This window comes from Lontra canadensis, unplaced genomic scaffold, assembly GCF_010015895.1.
Source record: "Lontra canadensis isolate GAN:19392208 unplaced genomic scaffold, GSC_riverotter_1.0 scaffold35, whole genome shotgun sequence".
Classification (NCBI taxonomy): domain Eukaryota; kingdom Metazoa; phylum Chordata; class Mammalia; order Carnivora; family Mustelidae; genus Lontra; species Lontra canadensis.
This window is the reverse complement of record NW_022631029.1, coordinates 4856726-4880910: the sequence shown is the minus strand read 5'-3', so window position 1 is coordinate 4880910 and position 24185 is coordinate 4856726. Positions and strand designations below refer to the sequence as shown.

At 47.7% G+C, this 24185-nt stretch overlaps 1 protein-coding gene across 2 annotated transcripts in view; it reads right to left on the bottom strand.

The window, feature by feature from the left end:
• LARS2 (leucyl-tRNA synthetase 2, mitochondrial) overlaps positions 1-24185 on the bottom strand; it is a 148128-nt gene that overhangs the window by 39189 nt on the left and 84754 nt on the right. For both annotated transcript variants that reach the window (XM_032867828.1, XM_032867827.1), the window contains exons 9-14: positions 23467-23626; positions 14585-14689; positions 11912-12027; positions 9261-9544; positions 5824-5922; positions 2726-2863 (exon numbers count right to left, since the gene is read on the bottom strand). In XM_032867828.1, the coding sequence (XP_032723719.1) occupies positions 2726-2863; positions 5824-5922; positions 9261-9544; positions 11912-12027; positions 14585-14689; positions 23467-23626 (902 nt within the window). The remainder of the gene's footprint in view (positions 1-2725; positions 2864-5823; positions 5923-9260; positions 9545-11911; positions 12028-14584; positions 14690-23466; positions 23627-24185) is intronic.

Sequence of the window (24185 nt, the reverse complement as noted above, 5' to 3'; positions counted from 1 at the left end):
TCTGCTCATCAAAAGACACCATAAAAATAAGAGAAACTAAGAACTGGGAAACATCTGCAATACGTAGAGCTGGGAAAGGATTAGCATCCAGAATATTTCAAAAATTCCTACTATCGGGGCGCCTGGGTGGCTCAGTGGGTTAAAGCCTCTGACTTCGGCTCGGGTCATGGTCTCAGGGTCGTGGGGTCGAGTCCCGCATCGGGCTCTCTGCTCGGTGGGGAGCCTGCTTCCCTTCCTCTTTCTCCGCCTGTCTCTCTGCCTACTTGTGATCTCTGTCAAATCAATAAATAAAATCTTAAAAAAAAATTCCTACAATCAACATATGACAACCTAGAAAAGAAGAGTGAAGGGTACCAACAGGGATTTAATGGAAGAAGAGAAAACACAGAGGTCCCTATGATGAGGGAGCAGAAGGCTGGCTGAGGACAAAGCAAAAGCTGGCACCTTGCACCCCCCCTCCACCCGCTCCCCTCGGTAATATGTGTGACATTCCTGCTGCCTAAAAGAAAAACAAATAGTTAACTTGCAGAGATCACAATTCTGCAAGATGGGAGTCTCCCTTGGTTCACAAATGCCCTAGTGATAACAACAAAGAAGCTATCTTATCAACAGCCTAACTTCCAGAGACAAATAACTCAGTTCCTAAAGCCCTAACAGCGCCCTCCCCTCCATAAAACTGAAGGAGCCTGAGATGAAAGAAAGTACAAACAAAGCTAAATTTCTTCTAAACCTAAAGCTCATTGACAAGGACGCTTGATAGGAGGAATGTGACATTCTGCCAAGAAACTCCCAACTGTCTTCATGCTAGGGCCTCATTAGAGGTAAAAACAACCTTGGCTTGACAATAACCAGGCCTCCAGTATCCTGACAGTCTTCTTTACGGTGATAGCCCTTCTGAACACCCCCTTTGTCCCCTTTGTGTATATAATCAGCCAGTCCTCGGGATATCAGCAGCTCTTCCTGCCTGCGGGTCCTGTCCCCGTGCTTTAATAAACCATCTTTTTGCACCAGAGAAGTCTTAAGAATTCTTTCTTAGCCGTCAGCTCCGGACCTCACCCCACCAAACCTCACCTAGGTTCTAGAACTTCATCACCTAAACATTTTAAATACATGCTAAGCATCATGAAGTGAGCAGTGTCTTTCAATTCAAACATACTTCCCAAACTGATGCATTCCATAAGCAAAGTTGATATGCTGAGGACGTGCAGGGAGGGGAACTCTGTTGGTACGAGCGTATGTTTTTTTGTTTTTGTTTTTCCTTTGTTTTTGTTGGTTTTTTTTAAAGCAGGCTCCATGCCCAAAATGAAGCCCAACGTGGGGCTTGACCCTGAGATCAAGACCTGAGCCACCTGGCCGCCCCGACAAGTGTAGGTTATAGAAGTCATCTGAAAACAGGCTGGGTGTTCCTTAGCAAAGCTGAACATGTGCACATCTTACACATCTTACAGTTCAGCAGTCCCACCCTTAGGTACCTGGCCCGGACATGGGCTGACACGTGTTGGGAAACATGGACAAGAACGCTCATACAGTTTGGGTCATCACCGTACAAAACACTCCAACGAGCATTAACGGTGCTGTGGACACAGAAACCAAGTTCCGCACTAGACATTCCACTCCCGGTGACGGAATGCCTTACAGCAGTGAACCAGGAACAAAACCTAACTCTATGCACCGATACGGCCGAACTCTCCAAGACACCGAGTGAGGAAAGCAAGAGGAGTGTGCAAAATACGATTCCACTTACGTGAAGATCAGACACAAGAAAACCAAATAATATGTACTGTTTAAAAATACAGAGAGGTGATAAATTTATACGAAAATTAATAGTTTGGGACTTCAGCATAGGGGCTGGCTGGGGAAGGGGCAGCGGGTAGGGAGATGGTGTGACTGGATAGGGGACCCTGGGTATTCTAAGGAACCTGTAATACTCTATTTCTTAAACTGAGAAGGGGGTACAGGGATGTTCACTTTATTCTTTAAATCGTGTAAGACATTCTTTAAATCATCTATTTCATGGGATAAAAGTGCACACAGACACCTTTCTGACCGTCATGGGGAACAGGTTACAGGCCAATAGGAAGAACATTTATCAATGGGTTTACCGTGTGATTCCCCAGATTTAATCTATTACCTATTTTATTTTTTTTAATTTTTAAAATCTTTAAAATTTTATTTATTTACTTGACAGAGAGAGAGACAGTGAGAGAGGGAACACAAGCAGGGGAAGTGGTGGAGGGAAAAGCAGGCTTCCCGCTGAGCAGGGAGCCCAACGCGGGGCTCGATCCCAGGACCCCGGGATCACGACCCAAGCCGAAGGCAGACACTTAACAATGGAGCCACCCAGGCGCCCCCATTACCTACTTTTAGCAGGACTGCCAAGCTCAAAGAGCCTGCCTAGCATGGCCAGATAAACACGACCTCAAACGAGAAGCTGTAAGAAGCCCTACAACATTACAAACTGCTTCTCTCTGCCCCGGAAGTCAAAAATCCCAATTAATTAACTCGGCTAAAGAGAAGAGAACTGAAGGCAAGACGCCATGTGAGCCTGCGATTATCAGACGCTGCAACTATGATTAAGTAGCAGAAACAGTGACCGCCCAAGGACACTTGAAAAAGTGAAGTCTTCCCCTACACGTGCTGACCTTGCTCTGGAAGAGCAGACACCTGCTCGAAGCCATCACTCACGGGACTGAATTCTTCGGCCGATCGGTATTTAAGTGCTCACCTGTGTTTGACCATTTTTTGATCGTGGCAGAAATGGCTAAAGAACCTCGCGTAGAACAAATGCATGACGGCGTGTTCCTTCCCTCCGATGTACAAATCCACAGGCAGCCAGTAATCCGCCAGCGCTGCGTTAAAAGGGCTACGAGAGAGAGAGAGAAATGGTCGTCGTTTACAAACCCGCTTTGCCGCAAGAGCACAGATTAGACCTAGTACTGTTTGTCTGTGCCCCGAGACAAATGATGCCCGAGAAGAACAGTGATTTGTCTTTTTAAAATACAGTAAGAGAAAAGCTGATATAATAAAGGGGAAAAAAGTCAGGTGGGCATGAAATCACAGGGAAATTGTAAAAACTGATTCAGGAGCCGTTACTGACAATTCAACAAATGTGATTTTCGAGTAAAAGGAGGACAAAAGGAAAACACGGAGGCAGCATGAAAAAGGTATTTCCGTGAGAAAGGTTATTTCTGTAAGATAGGAATTTGAATCTCTGCATTTCTGTTTTAGTTTTGCCCGCCCTTGGGCAGGTAGTTCTTACCAACAGGGGGCAAAATGGCCTTTGCAAACGAGATTAACAGGCAGCCACTAAATATTCATTTTAAAACAAATTCCACCTTATTTTTCAAAGCAGCCTTAAAACACAGATAGTCAGCAAGGGCCTGAATACGTTCTCCGGCATGCAAGGAACGCACTGAGGGTAACAGACACAAACTCACCCAACATCTCCCTCTCACCAGTAGGCACTGTCAGTGTGACAGAAATCCTACAAGGAAGGCTTCCTCGGACTCCCTGGTGCTCATGGGTGCTGGGGAGTAAAGGAAATACCACTGCCCTCTATTCTCTGCCTGGGAGTCTTGAGAGGGGAGTCTGTAGGTGTGTAGAAGAGTGTGTGTGTTTGTGTGTGTGTGTGTACACGCACGTGCTGTGGGGAGGGGAGCAGAGAACTGGTGAGAATGTGCTTCCTAGAGAGCATTCCATGAAGTAAATCTCTGCCTTTGGAGGACCGGTACTCTGTGGTCTCAAATATTTGTAAACTCTCTTCCCGACACCTCAAGGCATTTTTTTTTTTTTTTAAGATTTTATTTGTTTATTTGACAGACAGAGATCACAAGTAGGCAGAGGCAGGGAGAGAGAGAGAGGGGGAAGCAGGCTCCCTGCTGAGCACAGAGCTCGATGCGGGGCTTGATCCCAGGACCCTGAGATCATGACCTGAGCTGAAGGCAGAGGCTTAACCCACTGAGCCACCCAGGCGCCCCATCAGGGCATTTTTTTTGTCCAGCTCCCTGTGGCTCAAGCTTGGGCAGCAGGTAGGCGTGGCCAACCGCCCCGCATTTGCATCTTAATGCACTTTGCTAGTCCCCACTCCCCAGGCCAGAACTCTGGTAACATTAAGACAATTTTTTCCCCTTTGTAAATAATAGTTCTTCAGAAAAATCCAAGGACTAATCCAAGGGACAGAAAAGAAAGGGAGGTCAAGGGGGGGTTGCTCATCTTGAAAACAAGTGTGGGGTGCATTTCAGTGTTGAAAGTAGCTATTGCTTGGGTCCATGGTTTACTGGGGAACCCAGCTAAGGGAGCACGCGAGCTGGTGCCGAAACTTGCAGCTGCGTTTGATGAGGCCAAAGATGGGGTCCATGGCATTCCCAGATTCAAGGCTGTCTCTCTCTGGGTTCAGAGTCCATCACTGGTTAAAGCCTCCTACATCTGTGAGAGGATTTTCCGCTGAAGCGCTCTGACAGGTAGGACCTGATTGCCTTGGCATTCTGAGCAGCTGTTCCCGAACAGAAGGCACCAACAGCCCCTTCTAGAAGGAACAGTCAGAGAAGGGGCCCCTCTTCGGAGCCACAGCAGACGCCGTGCATCCTGCCTTTGCCGGCACCGTGTACTCAGGGTCCCCTCACTCCTGGATGACTTGAATGACAGAAATCACAGCCCTATAGGGCGGGACTCTGGGGGCCGTGGAAGGGGCAGGAGTGTCCATCTCATGGGAAATGTATTAGCTTACAACCACTGAAGAAAAAAGGGGGGGCATTTTCACACGTGGACTTCAGGGTTTGGGGGCAATGGTTTTCCTATGGATGAGAGCCAACGAGCAAGGTCTAGCAAGGTCTTGGAAGCACGCGGCTGCCTTTTTGGTTTTCCTGAGCTCTGCGACTGCTTTCTTTTGCACACTCTCTTCACCCCCTCTCCCTACAGCCCTCTTTCCCTCATTTGCTATTTACCTTTGTCTAAGAAACCTGCCTGAAGCTGAAAACTCAGATTGTGCTGAGAGCTTTGTTGTTTCTACACTGGTCCCAGCCCCGGCCTTCTTCGAGAGCGTCTCCCACCCTCCTCCCCCAACCTTGGCCACTCGGAATTCTGTAACTGTTTCTTCAGGCAGTTATACTCTTTATTGATTTATCAATTTTAGAAATTACTGTGTTTATGTGACAAGAGGCAATGCTTCCTTGCTCCCTCGTGCACCCTACCTCCTTCCCTCCCATCATTTGTGTCTGTTAAGTAAACAGCATTACATCTTTATAAGCCCATAAATGAAGTTCACCACAGGGCCACAAAGGGTATTAAGGCAATGGCATTTTCTTCCTTCTTCTTTTTTTTTTTTTTTTTAATTTCTCTTGCACTTGGGATTTGCTTGGCCGTGAAGCATCTAATTTAATAATCTGATGCACTCCCTTTGGAGGGCCTGTTTCAAGGGGCATGGCTGACCAGCGGCTCCTACCTACTGTGCCTTTGGAAGTCCTCAGTGTCCCTGCCAGCCCCTATTCTCCCAAAGGGAAGGGACCAGCGCAGAGGCACTCTGCCAGACTTGGGACTCTCTACCAGACAAGCTTTGCTCAGGGCTTCCCATAGCCCAGCTGAGACTTTCCCAGAGCTGCACTGTGGTCCGAGACCCCTCCAACCCAACCCTCCTTCCTTCCCCTACTTGCTTCTCATGTGTGGGGACAGCATGGCGATCTCAGGGCTCCCCCCACTAACTCCCACTCCCTCCCCTCCCCACCCTTGCGGGCGCTGCCCCAGTAAATCTCTTGCATATATAATTCCATTTTGTTGTCTGCTCCTTGCACAATGGACAGACACTCAAAGGACGCAGAAAGGCTTTACCTCTGAGTATTCTGCGGGTCGGTGTATCTGAAGTAGTACCAGGCAGAATCGACAAACGTGTCCATGGTGTCCGTCTCTCTCTTGGCGGCACCCTTGCACCTAAGAAATAAAGGAAGTTCATCAACTGGTTTCTTTTTAAATTTTAACGCAGTGTTCCACCGGCTTTTGAGAAAGCGATGACAATTTAGTATCCATTTAGCATGTCACAAGAACAATGCCTCATCACGGATCGGTAATTGAGAGGATGCTCTCCTTTCGTATTGTTGAGTACAGGACGTTTTAAGGAAATCTACAAATAAAAATTTCAATCTTCAGCCGTGAAAAGTCTTATTCTCCAGCTGTCTGATATTTACCTGGTAGAAAATCAAACAACCTAAGTGGATAAGCCAGGAGTGTCTCTTTTGCCCGTTCACTTCTATTTCAGGCATGTCAAGATGGCCTTCAGCCAGCGCCTCTACTTTGTGACACCCATGAAGCCAATCAATTTATGAAGAGAAGGTGAAAATCAAACGGAGACATTGTGCTGAAGAATGAACTTGGGTTTTCTCTATCTCTGCGAGGGCTGGGGGTGCACACATCAAAACCCTCTAGAGGGACCCTTGGAAGAGAGGTCGCCTTGGGGGCCGTGGCATGCTGGGGCCAATTCGCACCCGTCCGTAAGAATCAACGCTTCGCACCTCTTCCCAACTCCGTGGCAAGTGATGTCAAGTTCGCAGCCTGAAACTAGCCCTTGGTGGAAGCAGGTATACTACAGAAGTTGTCAAACACCACAACTCAGGAGCTCCCCTCCAACGCACCCACTGCCAGAGGACAGGATACAGAAGGGTAAAGGGAGCCCTACTGTTCCAGAAAGCAAGCGAAGCGAGATCCCTGGTGTGTGCAGGGCTGAAAAGAACAAGTGACTCTCATCCTCAGGAAGGGGATGCCTGGGGAGGACGAAGGTTCCGCAAGGGCCCTGCTGATGACTCGGTTCTGAAGCACGCGCCCAGGGTGACGGGCCCATGGGACGTCAAGAACCAGGTACGAAAAACCCCACAACTTCTAGGAACCCAAGAGAGGGTGCCCTTAGTCGAGCCTTGCCCAGGAGGGGCCCAGACCCCCTGAAGACACCCCAAGGCCTGGAGCAGAGGTGGACACATCGAACCAGCTACTAGCAGCTACTCACAGGTGACAGGGGCCCTGTCTGACAGGGCCCCTGGAGAACACGGTTCTGACTCCAGGTTTTCCTTCTTGAGGCCTGGATGAGGGACCAAGCGCCCTTCTAAATGCTGCCCTTTTTGGCAGTCCCAGTCCTTGGGGGTTCTTGGAGATTCTAAGGAGGGACACGAGGAGCCCCAAGAGGAACCGATGAATCTGCTAATTCTGCAGCAAGGGCAAGGGTCTGCTTTTAATTTAAAAATAAAAGAAGGCCTGCATTTATATCTTGCATCTGTAAGGCAGTTCATGCTGGCTTTACAAATCGTACGGAAGGAAAGAGCCAGCTCACCCCACCTCCTGCTTATTGAATAGAAGTGGCCGAACGGAGACACAGGAGCCCCAGATCTGGCAGGGGCCCCTGAGACTCACAGGGGCCTCCCTCTGGGAACAGTGGTGGTCCCTGGGGGGGCAGATGTTGATGGGAGAGAGCCTGAGGGACTCCTGTTTCCTACCACCCAGGGCTGCTGTAAGACACCGATCCCCACAGCGCCATCTCTAAATTAAAGCCGTATCTTTTATGTGGAGAGCATCAGTCAGAGAACAGACACTACTGGGGGGAAGTAATTACAAGAAAAAAGTTACTTCTTCTCCCTCATCATTGGGGCCGGTGGACAAGGCAGGACAATACAGGGTCCGATGGATCAAAGGAGTAACGTCTGTCTGCCTACGACTGGCCACGCTGCTTTTCTTTGTAATGGTCACATGGGACTTGAGGACCACTGAGAGACATCTTTTTGCTGCCATTAAAAGCTGGTTACATGGCACAGGCTGCTTGGTAAGTGGGAGGGATAGATGATGGTGACAGCGACAACAGTATGGTCGTCCTTAGCTCCCAGGGTACGAACAGGGACAGTGGGTGCAGGCACTGAGCCAAATGCTTCCCCAGAATTCTCTCCTTTACCTCTTTATCTCTTCTTTATCTATTCTCTCCTTAATCTCCCAGGATCCCTGGGGATTACGAGGTAGAGGCCATTCAGGTCCCCATTTTGCAGATAAGTAAAATGCAGAGAGGTTAGGAAATCTGCCCAAAGTCTTGGAGCTCAGAAGCAAGGACTCCACATCTGCTGGGCTCTGCAGCCCTGCCTGGCCACGCTGGTTCCGTGCCTGTCAGTCCCAGATGCTCGTTAGAATCACCCGGGGAGCCTTAACTAACACCACGACCTGGGCTCTGCCCTCCAGGAATCCGCAGCCAGGGCGGAAGCCTTATCCCCACCAGAGGGGCCCTGGGCTGCTGCAGCTGGTGTGCTAAAGGCCACCAAGGTCTCTGGCAGGGATGCCCTTTTGTCACATCTCATTAATAAAGTTGTGCGATTTTCTCCTAGAGCCCATGATTCTACCCGGAAAAGGCCCAGAGCTCCCTCTGTTCCCACCCACAAGCCCCATCGCAAATCTTAGAACCACCTGGGTGAGGACCTGGGAGGATGGTGGCAACGCTTCCATTTACTGGGTGTTTGTTAGCCATCCCTGTGCAGGATTGCGGGTGTTAATTCTAGTCTTCTGTGCAGCACTTCGAGGGGGTTATTTCAGTTTCCGATAAGAAAATGGAAGTTAAGAGAAATCATGTGACTTTCCCAAGGTTCCCACGGGTCGTTAAAGGGGAGGGCCATGACATGAATCCATTGTCTGACTCCCCAGTCTGGGCCTTTCAACTGCACTGGAGTTACCTGATTACCAGCCTTGTAACTCAGCTCTGAACCAGCAGAGGACCCAATTATTTTAACATCGTCATCGTGATCTAGAAGGCAGAGAAAAAAATGGCTTCTCCATAGAAGGAAGAAGATGCTGGACCTGGGATTGGTTAGGTGTTTACTCAGCAGGGATGGTATCCCCCAAATCACCTGAGATACACCAGTGAGCTACCAGTAAAACACAATCCTACTTCCACCCCACCCCCCACTCTTGGAGCTACCGCTCTGCTGCGTGCGGAAAAAATCTCTGCGGTTCTCAGCGACGAGGTGGGAAAACGAAGGCAGGGAGGAGAAAATGTTTTTCTCTCTTTCCAGGAAGCTCTCTGGAATATGAAATGGAAGAAAGTGGTCTTTTATAAGCCATGATGGAAATGTGTAGCTTTCCATCGGTTGGCAGGTGTTTCTCGTAAAGATGTGAGTGGACAGAAAGACCCAGGGTGTTCTTTCCAGTCTGGTGGGAGCGCCAGAAAAAGGAAGCAGAGAGCCTGAAACTCCAGCAGGGTGCCGGGGGCCACAGGCCCCACTATGGCCGGGGGTGCCACCATTCCTTACCTAGGGCAGGCGCAGTTAACCCAGTCTGAAGCCGTGGCCAGTGGGGAGCCTCCCTTGCCGGTGAAAGACGTAACGTGGGGCAAGGTCACGGGCAAATCCTGCAGAGGCACGGGCACGGGGCCGCAGGCCGGGCAGTGGACCATGGGGATGGGTGTGCCCCAGTACCGCTGTCTCGAGATAAGCCAGTCCTTCAGCTTGTCGCTTGTCACGTCGCCACCTACCTTCTTCATCCGGGCTTGCTGAGTCAAGGCTAGAAACGCATCCTGCCGGCTCATGCCTGTGAACTGCGAGGGAAAGGAGAGAGATCCTATGCTCCCTTCCACAAGGACAAGCTGTCACCTGCCACCACGTACCCCCCAAACTGCTGCTTTTATGTGTAGTCTGGGCAGAGCCTCATTGTGACTTCATGACCCTAGGGACCTTCACCTCTGTGGCCCCTTCCTCCCTATCCCTAGGACAGGTTTTTTTGTTTTTTTTAAGTGAAGATTTTTATTTATTTATTTGAGATACAGAGCACAAGCAGGGGGAGCAGTGGGCAGAGGCAGAGAGAGAGAAGTAGACTCCCCGCTGAGCAGGGAGCCCGATGCAGGACTCAGTCCCAGAATCCTGGGATTATGACCTGAGCCGAAGGCAGACCCTTAACCAATTGAGCCTCCCTGGTGCCCCATCCTTAGGAAGTATTAAAGTTATGTTTTATGACTGTATTGAAGGAAGATGAACAGGATTTTGACCCTAAAAATTCACTTTTCCTCCTCTGATTTTAAAAGAAATTAACATCTTTTGGGGGACCCCCTAAAAATACCGTGACCCCAAGGCGCCGTGTCCACTGGGTCACAGGGGCAAACTGGCCCTGGTTCTGTGGCTCTGCTTGTCACCTGAGCCCCGAGATAGCATAGGGATCACCAACTCCCAGCCCTGAGCTGCCAACAAAGAAGTGCACGATATGTATTTCTAATGATGAGTCCCCTGTTGGGGGAAAAAATAATCCAGGAAGAAGGAAAATTCAATATCCTAAAGCAGAAGTAATTCAGGCCAGCAGGGGAATGAATTGGGGCCACAGGTGGATGGACCCGAACCACTCCTTTTGTATTTAAATGCTCCCGTCTTCTAGAGAGAAGAGCAGAACACTGAGAGTAGAAAAGAGAAATTGTCCCTTCCCCTGACGCGTTTCAGAGAGCCAAGCTAATGCTGAGAATTGAGCCGGCATGAAGTGCCAGTGGGGACCGTGGGGACCCTGGAATTGGTTCACTGCGGATGGACCACGTCCCTACTACGTGCCAGGCTTCGGCTAGGCGTTGGGGACACAGAGATAGAGATAAAGATAAAGATAAAGATGCTCCATTGCCCCCTGCCCACAAGGAGCTTACGATCACGGGGCATAAAGAGAGCTATCGAGGGCTCCCTTACAGGCACCTTGGTGTGGCTCTGTTCCAATATAGAAGATTTAGGGCGCCTGGGTGGCTCAGTTGTTAAGCGTCTGCCTTCGGCTCAGGTCATGATCCCAGGGTCCTGGGATCAATCCCCGAGTCAGGCTCCCTGCTCCGTGGGAAGCCTGCTTCTCCCTTCCCCTCTGTGCCTGTTTGTATTCCCTCTCTCGATGTTTCTCTCTAAAAAAAATAAATAAATAAAAAGAAGGTTTAAGGTTCAACAACCTCGAGCATCTTACTACCATTTATGTCATGAAGGCACAAACGTGAGGTCAGTAAATGTTGTCACTCAGGTAAGGAAAAAAACCTGGCCAGACTCTTAATCTTTTTATATATCTTTATCTATCTCTATCTATCTATCTATAAAACACCCTCCAGCTAGATAATCCCAAACCTGAAAATCCTAGATCTTCAGGCCTGATTGAATCAGGATCACCCAGGCTGGGGCCAGTGATGCCAGTGGTCCTGGTCCAGGGACCAGACTTTGAGGAGCAAGGTTCTATGCCAGTGAATCTCAAAATGTGAATCCTTGATCAGTAGCAGCACCTGAAAACCTGTTAGAAATGTTCGTTCCTGGGTTCTACCTGGGGCTGCTGAATCAGTTCTCCAAGGAGGGGGCAAGACACCAGTTGATTCTGGGCTGTGCTTAGGTTGGAGAAGCACCATCTCTGCTGTTTCCCACTCACTCCTCACCCTACCCTTTCCATCGCACTTCCCGGTCTGGGTCAAGAGCAAGGCTGAGGTCAAGTCCTGCCAGATCTACCACCTGGCAAGAGGAAACCTGGCCCAAATAAACATGATTCAGCCTCCATGTTCATTTTCTATCCCTGAGTTCAAATTTAGGCGGAAACAAGTCAGTCATCTGGGGCAAACAGAAATCTCCAGAAAAAACAGCGAATTTCAATCACCTTCCCAAGGAATCCGTTTTCCTGGAAGAGGGAATTTTTTTTTCCCTAAGCAGAAGATGCCCAGAATATAGTGATTATGATAACCGTACTATTCTAGGATTGGGCTTGACTTAGAGTTGATAAATTTCTAGATCTTGAAAAAGAATATTGTTTTGTTTTCATGGGTTATGAAATGACGCTGCAAGATTGTGAGGTGGGGCGGGGGGGACGAGTGAAGTAGCAGGTTGTAACCTGCACCTGAAGGAAAAGGTCTCAACAAACCCAGGTCAAGGTCGTGATTTGAGAAGCTGTTAGGCCCGTACCACAGGGAACCAACCTCAGCAGAGCTGCTCAACCTCTCTGTGCCATCCGGCAAAGTTTCAATGACTTCGGTGTAGGCGAGACCCAGGGTCTGGGCCAAGGTGGCGTCCTCCGGGCTGGTGCTTGGAATTCCTATTCAGAGAGAAAAAAACACAGAACACCTTCTTTGCAAACACCCAAGTCACAAAATAATGGACAGCACTGACACTCGGCTTTAGCTTCCTAAGGGAGACTATCTTTTAGCTACAGAAGTTCTAAAAATGCAGCTCATTCCTTGGGAAAATGGAGGACAGTCTTGGAGAAACCCTCTACCCTCCTACAACCCGTTTACTATGTCAGCTTCACTGCCTTTCAGTCTTTCTCCTGTGCTTTGTTTCTCTTTTAAAAAACAGTCGCGGTTCTAAAATAGATGATTGGAGATCGGTGGCTTTTTGTCACTGAAATCGTGAACTGCGAGCATCTGGAGAAGTGTCTTGTCTGAATTCCCTCCGGGACCAAGGACAGCAGCGCTCTCCTGAGAAGCAGGGCTGGCGGCTCCAGCATTTCCTGGCACCCTAGAAAAATCCAGTCCCAAAGTGGAAAGCTGGCAACCATGCTTCCTCACACTGTGCTTTGTTCCCAAAGGCAATGGTACATGCATTCTGAATAGAAATTTATTCTTCAACACACACGTGCCCTTGAGATGGGGGTTGAACATAAGCGAATCTATCATCCAGAGGGCCCAGGTGGGGCTGCTTCGGCTTCAGCTCTGTGTCAAAACCAGCTTGTCAGCGGTCGGGGCTGTAGGGCAGACTCTCAGTCTTGGCCCGACTTCGTCGTGAGGCTGTGCTGGTCTCTGCCAGCAGGACTCCCTGAGAGTGACGGAAAAATGACTGAAAATTTGCCAAATGCCCCTGCGGTGGGGGGCCAAAATCGCCCCTGGTGGAGGACCCCTGTGGCGGGGTCAGCTATCAAAACTGCTGATGTCTCTGCAGACACAACATGTCACGTGGCCACTGAGGAGGAAGACTAAGGACAACGCGCAAAGTGCCGAAGTCAGATTTCCGTGAACAACCTCTTGTGTTTGTGTTTGTGTTGTGTCCGGAACACCGCCCAACGAGGGTGATTTCATGTTTGGGAGACGTGTTCTAGAGCTCCTTGGCAAGACGCAGAGCTCCGTGGTATGGCAGAAAGTTCTATAGCGTTCCAGCTGAGATTATGGACGCCCCCCAAAAAAAGCATCTAATAAGGCAAATAAATGTTCGGAGTGGACTTGAAGGACATGGGAGGGTGAAGACAAATGGCAAGCAGTATTACTGGGAAGTGTTCATGGTCAAGAAGGGAAGAGAGTCACTCACCGCATTCCCAAAGTGTATGGTTTGGAGTAACCAGGAGAAATGTTCGAATGGAGACACCATGGCCAAAAGTTTATTTGGCCACATAAAGAATGCTGTGGACCACAGTATGGGTTCTGTGGGCCTGAGCAGGATGGGAACTATCTGTGACATGCAGGTGGGATGGCGAAAACACTGCTTTCTCTCTTTTTTATTTCTATTGTTTGTTCTTGGAAGTCAAGAAGCGGTAACTTAGAAAATGTTAATAATGTAACTGTGGGAAATAATTTCCATGCACATCCAAAAAAAAAAAAATCAGATTCTTTCCTTTCAGAACGTTCAATATTATGCCAGTAATTTGACTCAAAATACTGTGCCTCCTCATCCCCCACCCTGAAACACCAAAAGCTGCTTCAACAACGGCTTCCTTTACTGCTTATCTTGGCTGGTTGCATTAATGAATCTTACTGATCGTAAAATACAAAAGAATGACAGAAGGAATTATTTCCCTTAAGCAACACGCTTTCTAGGTTTAAATGGTCTGAAGGAAATGACCCAAATGGCTTAATATCCATTTTTTGTTTGGATGTTTCTTCAAATCACTTTGTCAAAAACTGATCTGGAAATCGGGAGGGAAAACATGATTTCGATAAAAAATGCCATTTCTTTTGGGTGCCAGGAAATCGAGAGTGTGGAAGAACTTTCTCCGCAGGCTTTTGGCACTTTGAGACTGGCTGGGATCTTCATCGGGAATGTTGTGGAAGAAGGGCGCTCGGGTCCACCCGAAGGGCGGATCTTGGACTGGTGTCATTAGTTCTCAGTCCTCGGTTCACCGCCGGCCTCTGCTAGGTGACAACAGCTCAGAACTCCCCAGGGTAAGCAAAGCTGCGGAGGATATCCAATGCACAGTTCTAAATGCACCTTCCACTTGACTGCTATGTCCTTCCCTAGAGGGCTCAAGTTCACCTCCTCAGGCCTTCACCAAAACTGGATAGTCTGGTCCGTCACTTGCGGTCCGGATCCCCATCTCTGCAGTTGCTGTTGATTATATGAGCTCCAAAATCAGATTCCATCTCAGTTATACTGCTCCCCACGTCCTACGTATGAGTCTCACCAACGAGCTTTACTGACCAGATTTGTGGGCCATGTTTTATTATTCTCAAGAGCAACCAGCAAGGTGTGGCATACGGGGTATGTTTTCAAAATGTAGCTCTTCAATAGGGAATGGCCAAATGAAGGGGCCTATCGTTTTCCCAGAGAGGCAGAACAGACTGTGGGCTCAGCAGTGAGCTCTTCCAGTTGACAGCAACAGGCTGGTATTTTGATCCGAAGCCTGCTGCGTATATTATCCTGATTATACTTTAATAGCTACTTACCTATTTTGGAATCCAGAGAGCCCCCCAAGTCAGCTTTGGCCAAGATAACGACAGGGACCTCCTGCTGGGTGAGCGTGTTCACAGCCTTCACAGGCGTGAGGCAATCTGAAAACGAGAGAGAGTGACAGCTGGGGTACTAACACCATCTGAGTCTCAGAGGAGACAAACGAGAAAAATAAGCAGGAGGACTTCTGTGTTTTGTGCTAATTGTTAAAGAATCTGTTCTTTGAAGGTATTAATGGACAATTCACACCAGTAGAAAATCAAAAGAGTAAGCAACTACACAAAAATGTTTGTCTAAGCTCAGAACCAAAGAAGTGAAATGGCATTTTTACTTTACAGATGGTAAAGATGTTCCTGCCGCCCCGTTTTCCTTTTGAAAAATACCTCGAATGTACAGAAAAGCAACACAAAAACCTATGATGACTAAGGAGATTTCTGGAATTCCAAATCCTAACACCTGAAGACAGAAGTGGATAGGAGAGTAGAGAATAACTAAGCAGAGAGCAGGAGAGTTCTTCCTACCTACCCTTTTCTAGGAGATAGTGGAGGATGTGTTTCAGCAAAACAAAGGGATAAATCAAGAAAGACATAGAAATGGGATCTAGGAAACAGAGAACCTCACAAAGGAAAGAGGGTCAGGACACTCTTAGAACAAAGACAGAAGGAAGCTGTAGGATGGCAGATGGGCAGCAGAGGCATAGAGAGTGACTAGGTCAGGCCTGTGCAGGACAGAGGGCCCAGGAAGCAACTTCAGGGCAAAAAGGAGGATCAAGACATTATCTGATAAATTGGAATATATTTTAAAGAGCCTCTGGGAGGCGTGAAAAGACTCAGAAATTCAAAGAACACAAAGCAAATTAAAAAAAAAAAAAGGACATCACTAACTTCAGGCAAAACAGAAAGTATATTACCAAAAGGAAAATGAAATCATAGTATACTTAGCTCAGTTGTGAGCGATATTTATGTGGCCATAATAAAATACTTAACTATCCACAGGAATGGAAGCATGAAGACACAAACATAGTCCCACAGGAAGAAGGGAGCAAAGGGGTAAATAATTAGTGAGTTCACTTGAGCTTACTGCAACATAAGCAACTGACAACAGTTCTAATTTGTGAACTCTTACTATTTATATTTGCCACATTTTACTACTTTATATAGTTATCTACGTTTTATGAACCTCAAAGTTAAGATATGTCCAGGAAGAAGAATTTATTCTTTTCAAAAGGGAAACATACGTTCTGTAGGCATCTAAGCCAGGTCTTCTCTTCTTTCCCCTTGTGGGGATCAGGAAGCACAAGACAGGTTACAGTGGGGACAGAGTGACATATAACCCAAATGGGTCTCCAGGGCAGAGGTTCAGTAGCACCTATGGCCCCAAGGCTGAGAAGTACCTGCTGCCCTGAGCTGCCCAAGGGCTGACACTTCTCAAAATGGAGACCCATACTTCTGATTCCGTACTGCCCCTTCTCAAAGATGATGTGTACGTGTGCTAAGTCTGTAATTATGATAAAATGTGACGAAGAAGGATGGAAGATGAGGGGAGGTGATGCACGAGTAAATGTTGCAGTGTCATGTTGAGAACTGGTGAACTGAGAAGGAACAAGGTAGGTGTATTATACAGACACGTGGAGGTCTGGACCAAAGAAACAGCTGTGGCACAGACTGAGAGTCAGCCCCAGCCCTGACTCGCCTTCCAATTCAGCCACAGAACGTTTAGTTGCACACATATCTGCATAGCTCACAGCACCACTGCTCAGCCTTCCCTGCACTAGGTGTGGCCTTGAGGTTACGTGCAGAAGCAACTTCTAGGGCATGCTCTCAGAGGGAAGGAACGTGGCCTTCTTCTGACTTACTGCAACACAGAGGACGTGTAGAACAGCTCAGAACACACAGGTAAGGGCAAGACCCTAGAAGAACAGAGTGGGAAGGCAGAAAAGAGCCTTGGCCTTGACTAGCTCACAGAGCAGACTTGTCATACTTGCTTTGAGATTCACGTGGGCAAGAAATAAACTGTCTTTTTAAGTCACTGTGTTTTCAGGACTCTGTCGTAGCCACCAAACTTATAACCCTAAGGAACACATGCCTGAAACAATTCAAAGTGGCTGGTTAAGGGAGCTCATGCTACTGCTAATACTCTTTGACTTCAATTTTTCATGCAATATACATATATCACTTGGATCTTACAAAACACAAGTGAATTTTTAAAAAGAGAAACAGAAATTTATCTTGAAGAATTGTCATTTTACACCTGGTAAGTTAGCAAAAACTTCCAGAAGGGTACCATCAATGTTTCCAAAGTTGCACTGAAATTTGTGTATCATTGGATACAGCACTATAAACCGATTACAGCCCTTTCCAAAACCAATAAAAGCAATCTGTAACAAGAACTAGAAAAGTGAAAAATAAATAAATAAATAGATAGATTAGAAAAAAAAAAAAGAACTAGAAAAATGCTCATAACCCATGAACAAGTAAATCCCACTCGGCGGACTGTCTCTTAAGGAAGTAATTCTACAGAGGAAAACAGCTATGTGGATATAAATGTTGACAGCAGCTATGTCTGCAACAGCTCCAAACATGGAAAGGCCAAATGTTCAACATGATAGGAAAGACTGAGAACAGTATGGTTCATCCAGTGAATGGAATATTGTGTATGGATTAAGAAAGACTAAAAAAGAAGCCGGCTGGGGTGCCTGGGTGGCTCAGTGGGTTAAAGCCTCTACCTTCGGCTCAGGTCATGATCCCAGGGTCCTGGGATTGAGCCCCACATCGGGCTCTCTGCTTGGCAGGGAGCCTGCTTCCCCCCACCCCGCCTGCCTCTCTGCCTACTTGTGTTCTCTGTCAAATAAATAAATAAATAAATAAATCTTAAAAATTAAAAAAAAAAAAAAGCCGGCCTAAAAATGAACAACTCCCACCACCACCCCACTGCCTGAAATCATGTTACGTGAAGACCAAAACATAAAGACAAAAGCTGAATGATCTTTAAGGCACATTTCTGTGGGAACACGACCACACACTGAGGCACCCCGGTGGCTCAGTGGGTTGAGCATCCGACCCTTGGTTTCAGCTCAGGTTATGATCTCGGGGTCGTAGGACTGAGCTCCGCATCGGGCTCCGTGCTCAGTGAGGGGTCTGCTTAAGATTCTTTCTCTCTTCTTCCCCCCTGCTCCTCTCCCAGCTCGCATGTGCTCTCTCACTCCCTCTTGCTCTCTCAAATGAATAACTAAAATACTTAAAAAAAAAAAAAAAGGCAATATGACCACATGCAAAGAACGAAGGCAGACCCCTACCTTTGCTGTATATAAAAATTAACTCAAAAATGGATGAAAGACCTACATGTAAAATAGAAAGTGAAAAGACAACCTAGAGAACTGGAGAATATTTCTGTAAAGCATACATCTGAGAAGGGACTTGTATCTAGAATATGTAAATAACTATTAAAAATCAACAAAGGAGGGGCACCTGGGTGGCTCAGTGGGTTAAGCCTCTGCCTTCGGCTCAGGTCATGATCTCAGGGTCCTGGGATCGAGTCCCGCATCGGGCTCTCTGCTCTGCGGGGAGCCTGCTTCCTCCTCTCTCTCTCTCTCTCTGCTTGCCTCTCTGCCCACTTGTGATCTCTCTCTGTCAAATAAATTAAAAAAAAAAAATCTTAAAAAAAAAAAATCAACAAAGGAAAGACAACTCAATTAAAAACTGGGCAGAGGGCCTGAGTAGACATTTCTCCCAAGAAGATACACAAACAGCCAACAGACACATGCAAAGATGTGCAGCATCACTAGCCATTGGGCTAATGCAAATCAAACCCACAATGAGATTCCACTCCCGACCCCCTGGGAGGATCACCGTTAGAAAGACAGGCAATAACGGGTGTTGGCGAAGATGGAGAGGAACTGGCAGCTGCTAAGGGAAACTCTGATACTTCCTTGGCCAGTTAAACACAGAGCTACCATATGACCTAGGAGGTCCCCTCCCAGGTACATACCTGAGGAAATGAAAGCATACGTCCACACGGAAATCCGTACCTGTGTTCACAGTAGCACCACTCATAAGTGCGAGGAAGTAGCTAGAATGTCCATCAACCAGTGAATGGACAACTCAAATGCGTAATGTTATTCTGAAATAAAAGGGAATTAAGTACTGACAGAGGCCACAGCACGGACGAGACTTGAAAACATTATACTAAGTGAAAGAAGCCAGTCACAAAAGGACAAAATACTGCGTGGTTCTATTTATATGAAATGTCCAGGATTGGCAGATCTATGGACAAAGCAGACCAGCGGTCGCCTAGGGCTGCGGTAAACAGTGGGGACAGGGTACGGGATCTCTTTGGGGGTGACAAAAACGTTCTAAAACTGTGCGTAATTCTGTGGATATACTAACAACGCCGGAATTGTCCACCTTCAATTAGGGGTGAATTACATCTCAATAAAGTCATTACAAGAAAAAAAAGAAAAAAATGTGGCGTACTACATGAAACAGTTGGGTTGGGGTTGGGTTTTTGGCTTTTTGCTGTTTTCATTTTTCCTACCTCAAAGTTCTATCAGGGCAGTTTTTCCACTAGAAAAGAAAAAAAAAATCAGAGTATGAATTTAAGTATTAAGCCAATAGGTAATGAATTCACGGCAGCATCTTGCATGCTCGACGCACCCGGTCAAAATCGATTTCTTAGAAAGGACAAAACTAAAATCGGAAGCTCTGGACCAGATCGAGAGCTCTCTGTGTTTCTCCTCAGTCAGGTTCTGCCCTCGTGAAGCAGGACGCAAGGAGGCCACAGAGAAATCTGGCATAACCAAGGCATTTCCTACAATGATTCCGTAACTGCCAGATGCTTTCGACAAAAGGAAGCATTCCGGGCTCAAAGGTGCCCTCTGCCCTTGGGGCCCCCCTGCAGAGCAGGCAGGTGTTTCGTGCCCTCTGGAAAAAACAAACAAACAAACAAGCAGATGGCTTTTGCTCAGTGATCAGCAAAGCAGTGCTCCGCTAGCTTGCTCGCTCGCTCGGGGATACTCTGGGAATAGGGTTGTGCAGTCAAGGAAGTGTGGGAAGTGCCATGTGACCCGCTCTCGGAGACAGTCATGGTGCACAACAGATGCGCAAAGGTTCTGAGAAGTCCTGGAATGAAGTGACCTGTTCATCTCTGTTTATCCCAGGTTATGTGAGCGCAGAGGCTCTTCCCTCCACAGAGCATCTATCAGCATGTGCTGGAAGGATGGTAGAGGGAACTGTTTGATTAAAGAACAGACTAAAACCTACGGCATCCCAAACCCATACACATACTGAGCAGAAAGGGGGCAGGCCAACCAAGAGTGAGCAATGAATTATTTAATGCTCCGGGGCTCCCCAGGAGATGAGGCTCTTGCTCTCTGATGTGGCAAGAACAACGGGGTTCTGTGGTACCCTTTAGGGAGACCTCACTTAACCTTTTGGCGAAAAAAAGTGCCTTGTGGAGACCACCGGTGACTCAGAGCCTGAAATGTGTGTTCCAAAGCCTCAGGGTTTGAATATTATTTTAATATTAGAAATTTAAGAAAAGACGCCAGGAAAGAGACAGAACAGCTTCTAGAACTCTGAAGATATTTCCCTATTGATGGTTTTTATGGTTTCTAGCTCCCATCAAGTCAGAGCTTACATAACATGACTTAAGTCAGAGGCGGTCAACTGAGAGAAGGAGGCAACGTGAAAGATAGAAATAAACTCAGTTTGAAGAACTCTATGGGGAAACACCTGACTTTTTGCTCTCCTAAAGGAATCTGTGCCAAATCAGACAAAGCTGAGCAAAAAACACAGTACTTCTGTCAATAACACCAGCAACCCAGAAATCAGGGCAGTGTCCCCAAAGCCTCTGCCCTTGCTGCCCTCCAGAAACTTCTGGGAGCTGCTATGGCCCCGCCATTCTGACAACCGCCATTCTCTTGTCTTCACCATCTCTTAACTCGTGGTTTGCTGGCCCTCCTGCCTGCCCTCTGCCAAGCATGCCCCCCGATCTATGCGTGTCATCCCCCTCCACTGAGCCCCACAGGGCTCCCTCCATACCCACAGGGCCCCCCACAACCGCTCTGCCCACTTGGCTGGGAAGGCCAAACTCACAAAGGTGAAGTGACCTTCCTTAACTCACAGGATGGCTCTGGGACCAGAACCTTCACCATCTTCTGCCCACGCAGGAGCTGCTACGCAGAAACCAAGTTAGCGGCTGAGGGAACCCGTTTGAGGATTGAAACTCCTTCAAGTGATACATTGGTGTCACAGCCATGTGCTGCCCTGACTTTCAGTGGTCACTAGTCACCTTCAAAACCTGACACCAGAGGAGAAAAAAATCAAGCCGCCTGTCGGATTTGAGCCAGTCAGCAGTGGTAACAGACAACAGCGACATGACGCTCGGGTTTCAAATATCACCTCCAAGGCCGAAGAAAGCATACATCCATATTCATATGGTGAGTTTTAATTTGCTTTTTAGAAAAACTGCATTGCCAAGGCACACTACTGGCCTTACGTAACCAATGCCACATGTCAAAATCCAGAGACTTGACATGCCAATTAATCTTGAGACTTTGAAGAAGTTGACTTCTGCAAGAGTATTTCTAGTCTGAAAATTAGAATTGGAAAATACAGAGCCAAGTGTAATGTTCCATTTGGAATTATTTCTGAGATTAAAAAGAGGTGAGGACGAAGCTGGCGAGCCATTCAGCGCTAAAATGAAATGATGGGACAGGTCAAAGGTGACAATACCCAGGATGACCATGAAAACGTCGCTCTTTGCATTTGCGAAAATAATTTAACTTTTTACATATCAAAATGTTTGGAATTTATACAGAGCCTTTCATGCCAGGAGCTCCGTCTTTCATAATGCATGGTCTCATGAAGCTCCTGTTAATATTACCTCGTTTTAATGTGTGTCCCAGGTTAACTGTAAGAAAACGAAATCTAAGGGCTAGATGTTTACATTTTTTAGTTTTTCCATTTTAGATATTCTTCAACCATCGCAGCCCACAAGGAATCTCTGAGTGCTCATGAGAGTAAAAAACGATGAGTTTTTCCCTTTCAACTGAAGAGTTGAAAAGAATCCAGTTTTTCTTTGGAGTAAGTGGAAAATCAAACAGACAGCTACCCAGGACTTTATAAGCACAACACTGGAATTTCAACACAAGTCTTTTTTCTGTTTCAGTATGTAACAATGGAAGATGATGGCAAGTGGTACCTCTCTCGGGCTGGAGTGCACCACACATGTGTCTGGCCCTCCTCTGCCATGGTCACGGGGCGGGGGCGGGGGGAGGCAGGACAGAGACCGGCCCTCTGCACATGCCCTAGCGCTTAGCACCAGCAGGCTCCTCCGAAACGCTCACTGGTTTGAACCTGCCTTCAATGCTGGAAGTAAGCCATTAAAAGTCTTCCGCAGAGGTAAGTTGGGATGACACTATCTTTCTAGCCTGATACCAGGAAGCCTTTCATTCTGGTTATCTTAGGAATAGCAATTAAAAGGAAACACTCTGCATTATCCTGCAAACCATTTTTGTGAAGTCAAATAATTCACAGACCCCGAAAATTCAGACTGTGTTCTTTGGGTTGGAATTTAGAGTTTGTGAAAAGAGAATAAGGATGAGACTTTTACAGAAAAATTTACATTTCTCCAGAGACCTACTTCTTCCTCTTTTTCTTCTTGTTCTTCTTTTTGTTGTTGTTGTTTAAGATTTATTTATTTATTTTAGAGAGAGAGAATGATGGGGGAGGGGCAGAGGGAGAGGGAGAGGGAGAGAGAGAATGTCAAGCAGGCTCCGTGCTGAGCATGGAGCCTGGCACGGGGCTCGATCTCACGACTCTGAGTGGAAACCAAGAGATGACACTCCACCAATGGTGCCACCCAGGCGCCCCCTCCAGAGACCTACTTCTAATCGACGGGGGACCTCCTTTTGCCTGCCCAGGGTCCACACTGCCTCCCCTCTAGTAAGAGCCTCTGAGTTGGTTCTGGGCAGCGACCCCTCCTCCCTGGTTCTGGTCTTGGTGGTCGAACAAGGAAGGTGTCTGACCTTCCCTTGCCCAAGAGAAAGGCCACGGGCCTCAGTTATACCATCCAGACCCCTTGCCCTGCAACGGGAATCTCGGACCCAGTACCCCACACACTGAGGTGAGGTGAGAGCAGACTCACTTAGACAGTGGCGCTCAGGAGACTGTTAGCTCCCGCTGCCAAACCCCCCACAGCTGCCTGATCCGGGTCCTCTTCCAGACTAGTTCCTGCTAGTCAGCAAGCTGCCCACGGCCTCCAGGAGGTTCCCTTTGTCCTCTGGGTCGGCCAGGGGTGCCTTCTGCTGCTCGCACCCACAGCCTCCTGACTAACGCCCAGGCACTCCCCACATCCTCACAGGCCAGGAACACCTGCTGGGCCCATTCCGGGTCAGCCTGATCGACCGACCCAAGGCCTCATGCTGAACGGGACCCTGTTCAGCTGCTCAGATGACTGTGGGAATTCTTTAAAACAATAAAACGAAGTTGTTGAAAATGCTTTCTCTGATTCTCACCGGTTTCCTCCTTGTCGCCATCATCAGGATTGTCTTATCTGACGATGGAATTATAAGTTAAGCAGAAGATGCTATTCCTGTCAGAAAGACCCTTAAGGCTAGACTGTATCTAAAGAGAAGAGTTGAGTTTTTGGTCAGAAACTCAAGAAGCCGAGCAACCGGCCACCCAAAGCGCATTTGGGGGTGGGGACATTTCCTAATCTCTCATTTATCCTGTTGGGAAAATAGAAAACTAACAGGTAAGGCCCGGGTGAGGAACAAATCACACAGGACAACGTATGGGAAAGGCCCGTGAACCCCGGAAGCGATCGCTGTCCAGCTGGAAGGTGTGATCCCCGTGTTAGCCTGAACTCGCCAGCTCACCTTTGCCAGGGACGAGTGCCTTCCGGAAGGTTTCCTTCAGCGAGCTGTGCCCGTGTAAGAGTCTGTGGCTGGGAGAGATGGCCACGTGGGAGGTGCCGTAGATGGCCTCGGGTGTGGCCGTGTAGGCGGTCAGCTTTTCTCCGGTGACTTGACCATCCACCTGGCAGGTAAAAGCAGAGCCATTTCCTTCCTCAGGGCTCCTTTGGGGCTGTCGTGCTCCCGGGCCACGTCCCCTCCTCCCCTCCCCTCCTCAAGCCCAAACACCTGGGATAGTTCCGGGCTGCACCCCAGGGATGTGGAGCCCTGAGGTAACCCCTGGACTGGGCAGACACAGACAACAGAGACGACGATCACTATTTCTCTTCGAGAAGTCTGGTGCCCACTGCCAGACATATGTGGCGGCTCAGAATCGAACGTGGTCAAAGCATGCTGGGAAAGATGCCTCCCTCATTCTCCTGGCTCTTTTGTTCATAAATCAAAAATAGCTATCAACGTCGTGAGAAAGGAGCTATCCTTTCCTCCGGGATTTATAGTAAAATAAATAAATACATAAATAAATAAATAAATAAATAAATAAATAAATAAAGGCATCTGCTTTTCTAACCAGAAAGACAGTCACTGAGGTTAAAACTGTTCTGAAGAGGAAAGAGAAGACACCTCAGGTCCCGCCTTAGCACGGTCCTAGGCTGGTTAAATGCCTCTGAAAGAAGAGGTATACA